This window comes from Protomyctophum bolini (assembly GCF_963924005.1).
Source record: "Protomyctophum bolini genome assembly, chromosome: 12".
In the NCBI taxonomy this organism is placed as follows: domain Eukaryota; kingdom Metazoa; phylum Chordata; class Actinopteri; order Myctophiformes; family Myctophidae; genus Protomyctophum; species Protomyctophum bolini.
Window position 1 is genome coordinate 39,118,098 of NC_137873.1, and position 14,978 is coordinate 39,133,075.

The window sequence follows — 14,978 nt, forward strand, 5'->3', positions numbered from 1 at the left end:
GAAGGGGGGGGGGGCGGGGGAGTATGAAGGAATGGATAAGTCAGTATAGGAGGAGGAGGAGGGGGAGGGTTTAGGGGGAGGAGGAGGAGGAGGGAGAGGAGGAGAGGATTTCAGATGGCAGATGATTTGGTTTAGGGTGGGGTGGGGGGGGGGGTCTATAAGCTCGGTACCCATGAAGCAAGCCTTATACTCATCTGCGAAGAGAAAAGCCTTGCACGCATCATGGTCAGGACCTATATAAGGCAGAGAGAGTGCATCGGCGGAAGTGTCGTCCCCCCCCCCCCCCCCCCCACAACGCGTGCTTCATTCACGGAGAACGATCATAATATATAACAGAATTTGTTTTAAAGCCTAATTCGACGTCATTTCCTCGAGCAGTGTGTATATATATATATATACTTCGGCCCCCCCAAATCCTGCCCGCTCGCTGTATATACTTCCGAGGATACACTCCCTCTACTGGGGGGGGGGGGGGGGTTTGTATGAGAGGAGGGCGAGGAGAAGGTTGGATGGGTGCAGGTGCGTGTTTGCCAGGGGGCGTGGTGTTGTATTAAGTGCCTTTTAAGTTGTATTAAAGGCACTTAATACAAAACGTCGTCGACATATATATATATATCTATCACCCGCTGTCGGAGGAGGTGTGCGGCGCCGTGGAGGGCGACCGCGTCCGATGGCGGTGGCGGGCGGCCGTGGAGGAAGTCCACGAGCGCTCCGAGGAGCGCGGTTCCGAGCCGCCGCCGCCCCCGCCGCCAGCGCCCCCGCCGCCAGTGCCCCCGCCGCCCCCGCCACCGCCACCGCCACCGCCGGTGGAGCGGAATCTGTGCATCCAGCCGTCCAAGAAGTCCTGCTGCTGCTGCGTTATGGCTTGCGAGATGAGGCAGGGCAGCGCCTGCAGCGAGCCCGTCACCGAGTCCAGCTTCTCCTCCAGCGTGCCGATGCGCTTGTCCAGCTCCTCGCTGCGCTCCTGCAGCTCCGACACCAGGTCGTACATCACGTTCTGGGTCTGTGAGGAGGAGGAGGATGGAGGGATGGGAGGGAGACACAGAGAACGTTTCAAAACCCTGACAGTTTTCTAGAAAGAACCTTATGTTTCTGTATCAGTGGTATGCTCAATATTTCATGTCAAGGACCCCCCCAAAAACTAATTGGCCACTGACTGACCCCCCCCCATCTGAAAAAATGTTGTTCCAGCAGTGACCCCCGCAGAAGCAAAGATTTGAGTTAATAAAAAAGGCTCACTCTGAAAGAATATATATTCAAAGATTTGCAGTACATTTTCACGATTTTTCAAAAATAGCAGACCTACAAGTTCATAGCGCACCACTTGTAGATCTGCTATTTTTCAACAGCTAAAGCATAACATAATGCTTAAAACACCAAAAGGGGTTCCCTCCCAACATGGGTTAAAATGTTACTTTTTTTTCTTCCCAAAATTGCAAAAATAGCTGATCTACAAGCTACTAAGCAATTGCAGATCAGCTACTTTCGAGGCACGGCCCTGTACGCTTCAGCTACTGGAGATCTGTCCATACGACCTATGGATTTCTACACGAATTCTTTCAACGCAAAATGCTGCGTTCCAAGCTGCAGGAGAGTTCGGAAAAAAGGCAATTCTCCTGAATGCTCCATGATTGGCACCATAGTAAATATTGCATTCAAGGTCTTGGCTGGAGAGCGCAGTTTTTAGGGCAGGGGGCTGCCATTTCAGTGGTGCATGGGAGAAAAGTACTTTTTTTACTTGGACCCATTCAGGACGGGAAGGCCTTTTGGGAATCTTGTTGCTACTGTACTGTATGTAGGCTACAGTATATATTAGCAGCGTAACATAATATTTGAACGTTTTCAGGAAACTTAGTTTGGGATTTTGAAGGCATTTTATATATATATTTTTAGAATCGGGCTAGTCCTAAATGGTTCAAGTAAAAGTATCAATTCACTGAATTTAAAATTGACTTGAGCAAAAGTACTAAAGTACTGGCATCAAAATGAAGGCCTATATACTGTTATGGCTGGCTCTGGGGCCATAGCGAAGGAGGGGAAACCACACCGGAGGACAATCGAAAAATAAGTATTTTATTTAATACTTGTGGAAAAAGATAATGCAAACAATTCAATTAAAGTTTCCAAATCATACCGGCATGGGAAACATGCTGCCCAAAGTCTAGAACCAAAACAAATAAATTAACAAAGGAACTCTCCGGCAGCCGCCCCGTCAGCCTGTGGAGAATAGCAGATCTGTAGTGCTTTGAGAGCAGGTGTCTTAAATAGTGTTTGGGGAGGACACTGGCCAGGTGTCTCCCCTTCCACTCATCATCTCTGGCTCCGCCCTCCAACACTGCAATGGAACTGTTAAAGGCACAGCCACACATACACCAGAAACCCCACATAGTAGACTAAAGGCCCAGGGGGCCGTCACAATACTCATTATTCAGAATCTCCCATTTCCAAGTTCTCAAACTTTTGAAAATAGCAAATCTACAAGCTCACAATGCATTGCGCAACATAACGCATTGTGAGCTTGTAGATCGTCTGTTTCCAAACGGTCGAAATATAGAGCTCTATACGTTTCGTAATAATGATCAAAGTCTACAAAGTAACTGTAGTAACTGTTCAAATACATGTAGTGGAGTAAAAGTAGGCTACCATATTTGCTTCTGAAATGTATAGTGGAGTCGAAGTAAGCCATTTCACAACAACTCCCATACTTATGGTGTCACAACGTTGTACATTCAAAGACTGTATCCCCTTTCTGTCGATGTACAACAGTGTGTGGATTTAGCTACTGGTTATTTTACTTTGACGATGTCAAACTGACTGTACGACGGAAGCATTTTGAAATTGTGAGAGGCAACAGCCTAGCTCACCGCAAACCCTGTCTTTTCTGTGAGACACTAGTTGTTATGTTATATATTGTCATTAGGTTATACGTGTTACTGTACTACTGTTCATTATTATCTTCATAGTCGGACACATATACCGTACTGCAATGAAACATAATTTTTTTTTGCCCACGTTCCGACAGTTGAAAGAGGCTATATATACACGATAATAGCATGTATTAAACCTTGTCTTAAAGCATGAATGATGGCACGTCAGGAAGAACACTGATTAATTAAACGAGGGAGCTCGGATCTAAACGACAAGGAGGATCATTTACTCAAAACCTAATTGGTCGTTAACGTCCAATAGCCATGTCGTTATCTCCAACTACAACCAGCCCCACAGACGTATATACGTATACTGAGTCTACACAGGGGGGGCATGCTTCACTGATGGGAGTGGCCTGCATCCAGACACTCCCAGATCTCTGCCTCTATACCGCTACGTCTGGGGGGAATCTAACACACACCCAACTCAGACTTGTGCATGTAAGAATTGAAACAATTTGAACATTAAGGAAGTATTTTGACAGGTACATGGGTATCTCGGTGGTGTAGTGAATCTTGTAGACCGGGCCCGTTTGCAAGTGGCTGTACTCTGTCGTCAACCCTAACGCCAGGGCTCCACCGGGCGCGTCCGCGTCGCGTCCGCGTCGCGTCTCCGTCAGCGTCGGGAATGTTCCCTTTTAATCAATGGAGGGTGGCTCCACTGCCCGCGTTGCGTTGCGTTGCGTTGCGTTGCGTTGCGTTGTGCTGCGTTCGGTGACGAAAGAATTGCCCCGGTTCGTTTTTTGCCGCACGCACGTATACCTAAAATACATCATCCATAATGTTGCTGACGCGCAGTTTTCAAAAGCCCGCGGTGGAGCACCTCTAGCGTGGCGTTGACGTGGTCCTGACGCGAGCAGGACGCGACGGAGACGCGACGCGACTGTCCCTGGCCTATAGCCGTGCGGCCGACCCGGGTGAACCTTCAAATGCCGCATACCACTGCAGTGCTTTAAAGAAGTCACCTCAACAAAACAGTATGTGAGCGATTCTTCACTCCTCAAATGAATCCTACTCGTATATGCCATGTGGCATTGTAGGACTCAAAGGGGTGCATGGTGGTACACTACAGTGCACTGCTGTAGCCTGTTGCACTTTGAGGTTAAGAACTAAGAAGCACGCACGCACGCACGCACGCACGCACGCATTGACTATAGCCAGCAGAGGAAGAAGGGCAAGTAAACACACATTAACCCATTCTGACCGGGCACCCATTTTGGTGTTAGCATCATGTTATGCTTTAGCTATTGAAAAATAGCAGATCTACAAGCTCATAGCGCGCCACCGAGTGGCGCGCTACGAGCTTGTAGGTCTGCTATTTTTCAAAAATCGAAGAACGACTGACATTTTTTTAGAATCTGATCTCAGGTCAGAATGGGTTAATCAGACCAGTGTGTGTCCGGTGGAAACCTCGTATGAATCTGATCTCAGGTCAGAATGGGTTAAAGGAGGCATATAGCCTTTAACATTTTAAAATAGGCAGCCATGGAGTGCAGTGCAAATGCCACAAATGATCAGGAGGCTTCCGCTCACCCTTTGAAACCTGGTAGCTGAAGCTGACCCCCACACCCCCACACCCCCCCTACACTCTGCTGCAGGGTCAGCTGTTTCCAGTAGCGCGGGCCAGTTGAAGTGGCGCACACACAGGGTTCACCTGTGCGTGCGTGCGTGCGTGCGCGACCGGTTCATTTATAATTCAGGGGACCTTTTTCTGCATGCGGAGGCGCGGGAATTGTGTAGATTCATGCTTTGATCTCACGCTCACGATCAAACCCTGCAGAGAGCATCGTCACGCATGTCTTCTGCACGGCTCTTCAGTCTCGGACTACATAGATCTCTTTTATTAACCCATTCTGACCTGAGATCAGATTCATACGAGGTTTCCACTAGGACACACACTGGTCTGATTAACCCATTCTGACCTGAGATCAGATTTAAAAAATGTCAAGTCGTTCTTAGATTTTTCAAAAATAGCAGACCTACAAGCTCGTATCGCGCCACTCGGTGGCGCGCTATGAGCTTGTAGATCTGCTATTTTTCAATAGCTAAAGCATAACATGATGCTAACACCAAAATGGGTTCCCGGTCAGAATGGGTTAACTATACGGCTGCTTATTATAGACTATAGCCTGTCATGTTTTTATAGTTTACCCTGCCGCAGTTTCTATATAGCATGTACAGGAAAAACAACCTCCAAAATGCAGCCCATATGTGGGTTTCGTGTCGTGGCCACGACGTCAATCAGCTCAAAGGAGTGACGCACATGGACGACAGCTAGCAGTGGCGTGCACAGATAGACACTAGGGGGTGCTAGAGAACCACCTGCCCTTGCCCTCTGGACAGCAATGTGCCCTTTTGAACCTCCCCCCCCTTTTTGGTACACAAGCCTCACCTTAGCCAGGTCCACCAAGGTGTTGGCCTGATCGTTGAGCTTTCTCTGTTCCATCTTCACACTGCGCAGTCTGGTGGGCGGAGCCACAGGGAGGAGGAGGAGCCACAGGGAGGAGGAGGAGGAGCCACAGGGAGGAGGAGGCACAGGGAGGAGGAGGCACAGGGAGGAGGAGGCACAGACAGAAGACAACACACGTTTTTAATCATGAAGGCTTTCTCGTCGTGGTTGAGAAAGAAAAGACAGAGAGAAAGAGCATATAATAGCATTGCATGCATAATAAATAAATATATACATATGTTTATTATACATATAGGTATATATCAAGCATTCCCAGTCTTGGTCAATGCAATACCAACCAAAACATGCAAATAATATAATATACTGAAGTGTATTACGTCGATTCTGGAGGGATGCATTTTCTAAACACAGCGTTCTATATGATCTTTTTTGCTTGTAAAACCATAACAAGATATTTTCCGGGTTTCTCGCGTGATCTTTTTCCTCGTGTGCACTATACAGACATCCTCAAAGAGCCACACGGCGAGAGTTTAATTGTTTTAACCCATTCTGACCGGGAACCCGTTTTGGTGTTAGCATCATGTTATGCTTTAGCTATTGAAAAATAGCAGATCTACAAGCTCATAGCGCGCCACCGAGTGGCGCGCTACGAGCTTGTAGGTCTGCTATTTTTGAAAAATCGAAGAACGACTGACATTTTTAGAATCTGATCTCAGGTCAGAATGGGTTCATCAGACCAGTGTGTGTCCAGTGAAAACCTCGTATGAATCTGATCTCAGGTCAGAATGGGTTAAGAGTAAGAAACTATAGAATAATGCTATAATGGGGGAGGGGGTATTTTATTTCAGCTATAGTTGATTTCATTAATATACAGTTTTTTTGGTTTTTACAGTAAATTGCATCTCAGAATTTTATACTCTATACATGAATGTTGAGTACTGGTGTTGTTGTTGTTGTTTTGTTCTGTATCTGTATTTATATACATATTTATTATACTTGAATAATAAGGGGGGGGGGGGGGGGGGTGCAAATTAATTTGCCGAGTTTGAGAAAAAGATCTCGCAATCACGCGGGAAATATCTATAGAAAGAACGCAATACGCTTCTGTACAGAAATAACAAAATCTGTGACAGATGCCAAAAATATACACAACCAACCAAGCCCTTATTTCCACCCGAGATGGAGAGAAAACAGTTCTCTTTGTTGTTGGTTGAGAAACATGACATGTCCTGCCTCAGTGCTTTCATGTGTCTCTCTCACTCTCTATACATGCGCACGCACGCACGCACGCACGCACGCACGCACGCACGCACGCACGCACGCACGCAGATCATTGGTATAGGATACACACTCTATAGCCTATAAGCATGCACTTGCGGTGAATGGTGAGTCAGGAACTGTGTGTGCGTGTGTGTGTGTGTGCGTGTGCGTGCGCGTGTGTCTGGGTGTGTGTGTGCGCGTGTGCGTGCGTGTGTGTGCGTGCGTGCGTGTGTCTGCGTGTGTGTGTGCGTGCGTGCATGTGCGTGTGTGTGTGTGTGCGTGTGTCTACGTGTGTGTGCGTGCGCGTGCGTGCATTGGTGAGCATAAGCATGGATAAAGGACGCAGAGTGAAGATTGCTTCATAAAAAACTGTGATTGAGTGATTCCACTATAATTATTTAACAATAAATGTTAAATCGCCATGCAGTGCATCACAGTAGCTGACATGTATACATCGTGAATGCCTTCAAACGTTTACGTCAAAAGCCATGTCTTCTGTACAGTAACATAAATGTTTCTATATACTGTAGCATGCCAAAAACCGCGCTATCATTAATGTATGACTGTGCTGCGTCACTATAGTGGTGGCATCACACGGGTATATCGGAATAGCGGCCTGCGGAAGGATCTCCCTTAACCCATTTAGGCCTGACGTCGAAATCAGAAAACAATATTTTTATGTGGTTCTCAATATTTCATGGCCACCGACCCCCCCCCCCCATCTGAAAATATGTTGTTCCAGGAACCTGGAACAACGATTTGAGTTCAAAACGTTCACTCTGAAAGAATAATACGCTCAAAGATTTGAGTTCATGTTTTCAAGATTTTTCTAAAATAGCAGACCTATATATAATATACGATCTTGTATAGATCTGCTATTTTTCAATAGCTATAAAGCATAACATAATGCTATGAACACCACAAAGGGGTCCCCGCCCAGAATGGATTAATTATGAGGCACAATGGCACTCAAGGGCATTCATTAATGTGTAAATCAACGGACGACGGCGGCAGAATGAGAGCTTTAGGCAGAGCCTCCCTGGAGAGCTGTATATCTATCACCTCCATCTCCGTTCGGTGGGACTTCGCTATGACGCCTTAGGTACCGTTGAGGGGATGGGAGGCTTTAGAACCGTTTCAAACCCCCCCATGCAGCAGCACCCCCCCAGGGGGGGGGGACGGACGACGACATTCGGCAAACATAGCCGAGCCACTAGCCATGATTCATGACTCTCGTGTTCATACGAGAGTCATGAAGTAACTGCACCCTGTTTTTGGCAAACGCTACATTTACAAAGAATTAAAATATATATATAACATTCGCATTTCAAATATAAAGTACTCACAATTTGTCCCACGGGTGTTAGTTAGTAGCAGCACCAGCGATTAGAATTTCTGCATCCCGCGTTGTTTAATAAAAAGCATTTTTATCCGAGCTGTTATTTTCCCATTGGCTTTCAACTACGCGCCCCTATCGGTCGGGAGGAGGGTGGCACTCGGTGTGTTCGATATAGGTACTCTGACCGCCCTGCCAATACAGACTAATAGGCGAGTGCGCTCCCGGTGTGCAACTGTGGATTTCCCAAACGAACCCCGTTTGAAAAAAGTAGCCGGGGCGCTCGGACACATAATATATACACAACACATAATATATACATCAAGCATTTCAATACAGTGCTGCACAACGATGTGTGTTTACGGTGTTCTGTGCCGCGTATAGAGAGACATCATCATCATCATCATCATCACAACAACATCAACAGGTGCAGAGGATGCATGAGGTTCTGTCCAAAGATGGGCGTTAATATAGCCTCCAGAGCAGCTATATTAATCATGGGAAAACAGCAATAATACACATGTATGGCGACCCCATATAGATCAGTGGTTGACAAACGATTTGATTTCAAGGACCCCCCTCCATATATATAACTGGGTGAGAGTGTGTACAAATGGAACCAAAATGGACCCATATAGCTCTGGTCCATAGCTCTGTAATGCCGTTGCATTTAGTTACTCCACTGCGCTCTCTCTATAGAGCGTCGCAGTCCCACCCCCTTTCAGAACGACGAGTGGCCCAGGAAATGATTCTCCATGTTTGGTGTCATGATTTGTCACGATCCGAGTTGGCTTTGTCCGCGGTGTAACCGTCTTTAAATAAATACTTTTTGAAAAGCCTACATGGAGAAAATGGAGTATGGAGAATGGAGAATCATTTCCTGGGCCACTCGTCGTTCTGAAAGGGGGCTGGCCTGCAATACCGCTCTATACCGGTATTGCCACTTGAGAGAAAACCCTCAGAGAGAATATCTTTCCTCCAGTGAACGAAAATCCCTTTCTGGCCAAAAAGTAACCTTTTATACGTGTGGTGGGAGGGCTCAGAGTGATTCCACTATAAGGAAAGTAGGCTTTCTAATGACACAACCCGCCTTTGTTTTGTTGAGTAGCAAAAACGCTCTTGTTATTTACGCTAAAGACGTAGCTCTAAATGCAACGGCATTAGAGCCATGGACCAGAGATAATGGACCCATAGGTTCTGCATAACTCAGACCAGTAGCCTATAAACTTTATAGTTATAGTTTATAATGAACCCTTTATAGTATAAAGGGTTCATTTGGAACTCCCTAAAGCAGTGGTTCCCAAACCTTTTAGCTCGTGACCCCAAAAGAGACGATTAGACGTTTACCCACGGACCCAAACTATAGTGAATATAGCCGATCTACAAGCTCACAACGCATCGCTTCACGTTGCGTCGTGAGCTTGTAGATTGGCTATATTCACTATATACTTCTCAATTAGGCCTAATTCATGGAATTTCTTTTATTCTTTTATTGCTTCGTGAAATTCCTGAAAGTAAATCATTTCATTCGATTTTGAATGTTCAGGACCCCACTTTGAGATCCCTAAAGGAACCCTGGGGGTCCCAGGACCCCACTTTGAGATCCCTAAAGGAACCCTGGGGGTCCCAGGACCCCACTTTGAGATCCCTAAAGGAACCAGATGGAATATGAACCACTGGCCAGGCTGGGCAAACCACAAGCCCTGGCCCATAACCCAAACACATCAAATGTCAGTGGCAACAAAAGACCTTATAGATGCAGCTTGAGTGTGTTGGAGTGTGTGAGTGAGTGTGTGTGCGTGTGCGTGTGCGTGTGCGCGCGCACGCGTGTGTGTGTTTGCGTGTTGTGTGCATGTGCGTTTCAATGGTTTCAAAATGGAAACACAGAAACAAAACAAACCAAAATTAAAATAAATAAATGGATCAAAAACATTCATAGCATCCAGCATTTCTCATAACAAACATATTGTTTTGGTTTTTTTTTCATGCATGTCAAACGTTGACATGGAGAGTGGAGGAGGAGGAGGAGGAGGAGGAGGAGGTATATTTTGGAGAGAGGAGGAGGAGGAGGAAGATGTCGAGGAGACAGGAGGAGGAGGAGGAGGAATAGGGATACATAGAAGACTCAACTTACTTCTGAGCTCTGCGGTGATAGAGCAAAACAAAGACAGAACACAAGGCACAAGAGTTTTAACCCCACGACATTCACAACAACACGAGTCAAACCCCATTAAACACCTCTCACTGTCGGGGTATACAGGGTATATATATATAGGTATAGGTAGGGGGAGGGGGGGGTGGAGGGAGAGAGAGATAGGGGGGGGGGGGCAGGGCATCATAGGAGGGACTGTGACAGTATACACTGCGGTTTAAGACCGAGGGCAGTGTGTGTGTGTGTGTGTGTGTGTGCGTGTGTGTGTGTGCTAATTTTGATGCTTTTGCGCAATGTGTGAGCGTATGCGCGCACCTTTGTGTGCACACACACATGTGTATGGATTCTGATCCCCGTATCGATATCGACTCTAGTCCTTTTCGATCCCACTATCCATTCTTGTCCATTATTGACAGTCAAATCGGTGCTAATCTTATATAGGGCACTCTTTATTTTGCTTTCATTTAATTTCCGCAGACAAATGAATGTACTTATATAAAGCATGTTGGCTTCAACTGATGCAACGTTGAAGCGATATTATTATGTGCCTGCATGCACGTTTCCTTGTTGTTTTGCACGAACTCTCGAACTCTCGAGCCATGACGTCACATGCAGGCCCGGCTATGATCTGTACGAGAATTGATCAGCCAAAACCTTATGGATTGAGCCTTATACGCTTTTTCAAGATAGAATCGGTCCATGAGCCCCCATCCCTGTGTGTGTGTGTGCGTGCGTGCGTGTGACTGTTTACATGTGTGTGTGTGTTTGCATATTAGTGTAACAATGACAGGAACACGAGGGAAGGACATTGTAACAAACACTACTCATGATGCTACGGGAGGATATTCACAAGTACAGTTAACATACATTTACTGTACTCTTAGTGTCATTGCAATAAAACACCATCTATATGTTTTGTACCACAAGCAACATTAAAGACAAGGAATGAATTAAACATCCAGGAACTTTCAACAATCTATACTTTGTTCACATGCCAAGGGGCGTGTCCTTGATGGTCAGTTGGTGCAATTTAAGTATGTCTTGCCTGTTAGACGTTTTCACTGTATGGGGGCGCATTTCAATCCAGTTCGACACAACATGCAGTACTTACTGGTGAATGGCTTGTAGAAACTTGCGCTGGTGTTTCCGCACCTTGGCGTGATCTATCTTTTTCACCAACTTGGTGTGTTTGTAGATGAGCCATGTTTCCCTGAGTACATTGGCAGCTGTGTTCTTTACCTGCGAGTCGAGGAGGGACAGGAGACATTGTTTGAAACGGTGGTGGGCAACTTTGACTATATTTCCACACTCACTCCAGAGGGCCACTATATATTTCCACACTCACTCCAGAGGGCCACTATATTTCCACACTCACTCCAGAGGGCCACTATATTTCCACACTCACTCCAGAGGGGCCACATTGCATATTTTGCTGTCGTAGCAAAAAGTAGCCGAGCTACTGTTTTGAGCTTGTTAGATCAGGTATTTTTGCTATCATTTGAATTGAAATTCTGAATTATTTCCTGGCAGTTTTCTGAAAAATATTGTTTTGTTTCTTTGTCAGTGGTTCTCAAAACAATGTCAAGGACCCCCAGAATGATCTGTATTCGACCACCTTCCAGAAGCAAAGATTTGAGTTTTAAAAAAGGGCAGGTTACAACAATGTTTTTGTGGTTTTTCTTCTTCTTCTTCTTCTGTAATTATTTGTTCGGCCCAAACAAAGTTATGTTGTCATGATTTGTCAGGATCCGAGTTGGCTTTGTTTGAGGCTTTACAGATCTTGAAATAAATACTTTTTGAAATGTCTATGGGGGAAAAATGCATGGGGGAATTATTCCCTGGGCCTGTCGTCGTCGGCATGGAAGGGGGCGGGACTGCGACGCTCTATTGAAGCCATTTTGAAGCGCACGCCGCACGTGTTCACCGCATCTCATATGGGGCCTGAAACAGTGTTCGTCGACTAAAACTAAGACGAAAAATGTTCGTCGACTACCTTTTTTCACTGACGAAAACTAAATGGAAACTAAATTAAAACTAAGCCATGGTGACTAAAACTAATGCATGGATGAGGGACTTTATGTATTTGACCATTTTCTTTTAGTCATTAGTCCTACAACTACACAACCTATCTCAAACCCTCACCCTAACCCTATTGTCACGATATCAGTCTGTTGCACACTTTTATTATGTAGTGTTGCTCTACTGTCAAGGCGCGACTCAAGATGTGGAACCCAAATGTAGAACAGACAGGCAGGAGTAGAGCAGATCATATGCAAGGTATTTATTATACTGAAAACACTGGACAGAACACCATAACATAAACTATAATCAAGCAGGGAACACAAGGGACTGAGGGTTTAAGTAGACACAGGGATCACAATACACAGGTGAACAGAACAAACAATCAACACGGGGATTGGCTGGGAGACTAACAGGACACAGGTGGAGAAAACTAGTAATCACAGGGAGGTGAGACAAGACAGGCAAACACAACTATAGGCAGAACAGGAAACACTAGGGCAACACTACATAATAAAAGTGTGCAACAGACTGGTATCGTGACACCTATAACCTCCCACGGGGCAGCACACCTAAACCTAACCTTAACCCATGTCTAACCAATGACTATTCTAAACTATAAGTATGCACCCCTTAATAGTTTATTTAAAACCAAAAGCCCTCTCTCTCACACACACTTATGCCAGTGAGCCAGTGATCACTATCCTTTGTAGCCTACCAATGTTGGCACCGGTGCCTACACCTGCACGATCTCATGCTGCGTTGACGAATGACGCCTGTGGCGACAAAAGCTAGAAAACAGCCAAAAACAGAAGTGTGGCCACTGGCCAGCTTACTGTAGCCTAAAGTACATTGCTGCTGAGTATACGTGCGTTGCTCAAGCAAAAATATTTTTATTGTTTAATGCTTCACTGTATCATGGTGGTGAAAAAAGTTGAGGCCTGCAGCCCATTTAAGTCTCGGGCATCACTTTAGCCGCTTGTGTGAACGCAGCACGACTCCACCACTACTTACTAGTGCATTCTGCTGCTGCTCCACCGGCGCTCAGACCTCAACAGCTGCTGCTATACTTATTGCTGTTGTCTACCATTACTCCCTCCCTCCCTCCCTCCTCCACCACCACATCATCCACCCTGCAAGCTCTTTGATGACTTTCATTTACTGTATATAGTCACTCCCTGCTCTGCCATTTCTTTCTTGCCAAGTTATACTGTATGTTTCTTGTCTGCATGGCAAGTTCAGAGACTATAGCATTAGAGACTGAAAGCAACTCATATTTATATAAACTGCCGTTCAACCTCAATGAATCTGTTTCACGCGAGTCGTCTGGACTATCTGTTAAAGTGTTGCCACCCACCAGGTTTGCCTGGTGGGTGGCGATGGGTGGTGATCCACTTGAACTGAAGCCGCACCCACAGCTGTTGTGGTATGATAAAAGGGGAGGGGTTAGGGGAGAGGATGATATTGTGATGTCACTATATCACTCTTTTTTTCATTGGCACGTTTGACTGTCAAGGTTTCAGCCTCCAGGAAGAAACCCTAAATACAAAGGGAATACATCATTGCACATAAGAACCACACCAAGGGGTCTAATGAAGTAGCCTATACTGTCACCTCATAAACACACTGGGGGGAGGGGGGAAGACAAAAATCATGGCACCCCATCTTTAAGGAACAATGTGATTAATTTCACTGCACGTGGGGAATAAAACACTGTGGACTCACTCGTTTGCAGAGTTGTGTGTCCATCATGAAGTTGTGAACATGCTTCTCCGCCTTGGTCAACTCCAGCTTCCTGGCTACGACCGCCACCACCAGCGCAGTGCAGCCAGCACCCTATATGACAATAACCACAACGTCAACTCACCTTTATTCGTATAGCACATTTAAAAACAACAGAAGTTGGCCAAAAGTGGTTTCCATTAAAAAAATGACACGATAAGGGACCTCATAAAATGCAACATAATAGAATCAACATAAAAGCAATACTTTTACGAAATGCAATACAACACCCTCAAAAGGAACATAAGAGCAGTACAATGTACGCATTTACGAGGTATATGCAGACATGCAAGGACTATAAAAAAGGACCATAAATAATAATCAGATTGAGCTGACGATAACGTCATTGTTTTTTTAATGGTCTTTATCCCACGATTTTGCAACCCATTGTCTCACCCATTGTCAATGATCTAATGTCATCCTGGGCGCTACACATCCTGGGCGCTACACTAAGAAAAAGGTGAATAGCATTCGGAGATTGTGTTGTCTGTGGCTACGTGAGACTAAGGGGTTGCAAATGGTTTGGCGGGGTGTATAAGATGCCACTGTTGAGTTCCGTCAGTATCACATAAATGCTCCTCTTACAACATACGACACTTATGGGCAGCAATAAATTGAACAATCTCATTAGTGGCTAATTGGAAGCAGCGCATCTCCAGTGATGGGAAAAGTACTCAAATGTGTTACTCAAGTAAAAGTAGCAATACTGCAATTATAGAAGTAAAGTCTATAATTCAAATTGGACTTAAAACTGCCAAAAGCGTTAAAATAAAATGTACTTAAAGTAGAATGTGTACTCATTGCGCAGAATGTCTCGTTTCACAAGTTGCTAAATGTCTAAACTATGTATAAAAATCTTTTGAAAATAGCTGATAGGGCCGAACAGTTTAATGTATGTTTTGTGATAATAATCACTAACTGAAGTTTTCAACTATAAGTGGAGTAAAAGTACACTATTTGCCTCCGACATGTAGTGGAGTAAAGTAAGTAAGAGTATTGGAAATTAGGTGTACAAACACCTCAAAAGTGTACTTATAAAACCCATTCTGGACGGGAACCCGTTTCGGTGTTTTAACTAAGCATTATGTTATA

The 14,978-nt window shown here is 45.2% G+C and overlaps 1 protein-coding gene across 1 annotated transcript in view; it reads right to left on the reverse strand.

The window, feature by feature from the left end:
- Positions 1–619: 619 nt before the first annotated feature.
- Positions 620–14,978, reverse strand: part of LOC308326269 (small conductance calcium-activated potassium channel protein 2-like) — a gene marked incomplete at both ends in the record, with an annotated part of 60,725 nt that continues 46,366 nt past the window's right edge. The window contains 4 exons of the mRNA XM_080779076.1: positions 620–1,003; positions 5,320–5,389; positions 11,197–11,324; positions 13,830–13,940. Of these exons, the coding sequence (XP_080635202.1) occupies positions 620–1,003; positions 5,320–5,389; positions 11,197–11,324; positions 13,830–13,940 (693 nt within the window). The remainder of the gene's footprint in view (positions 1,004–5,319; positions 5,390–11,196; positions 11,325–13,829; positions 13,941–14,978) is intronic.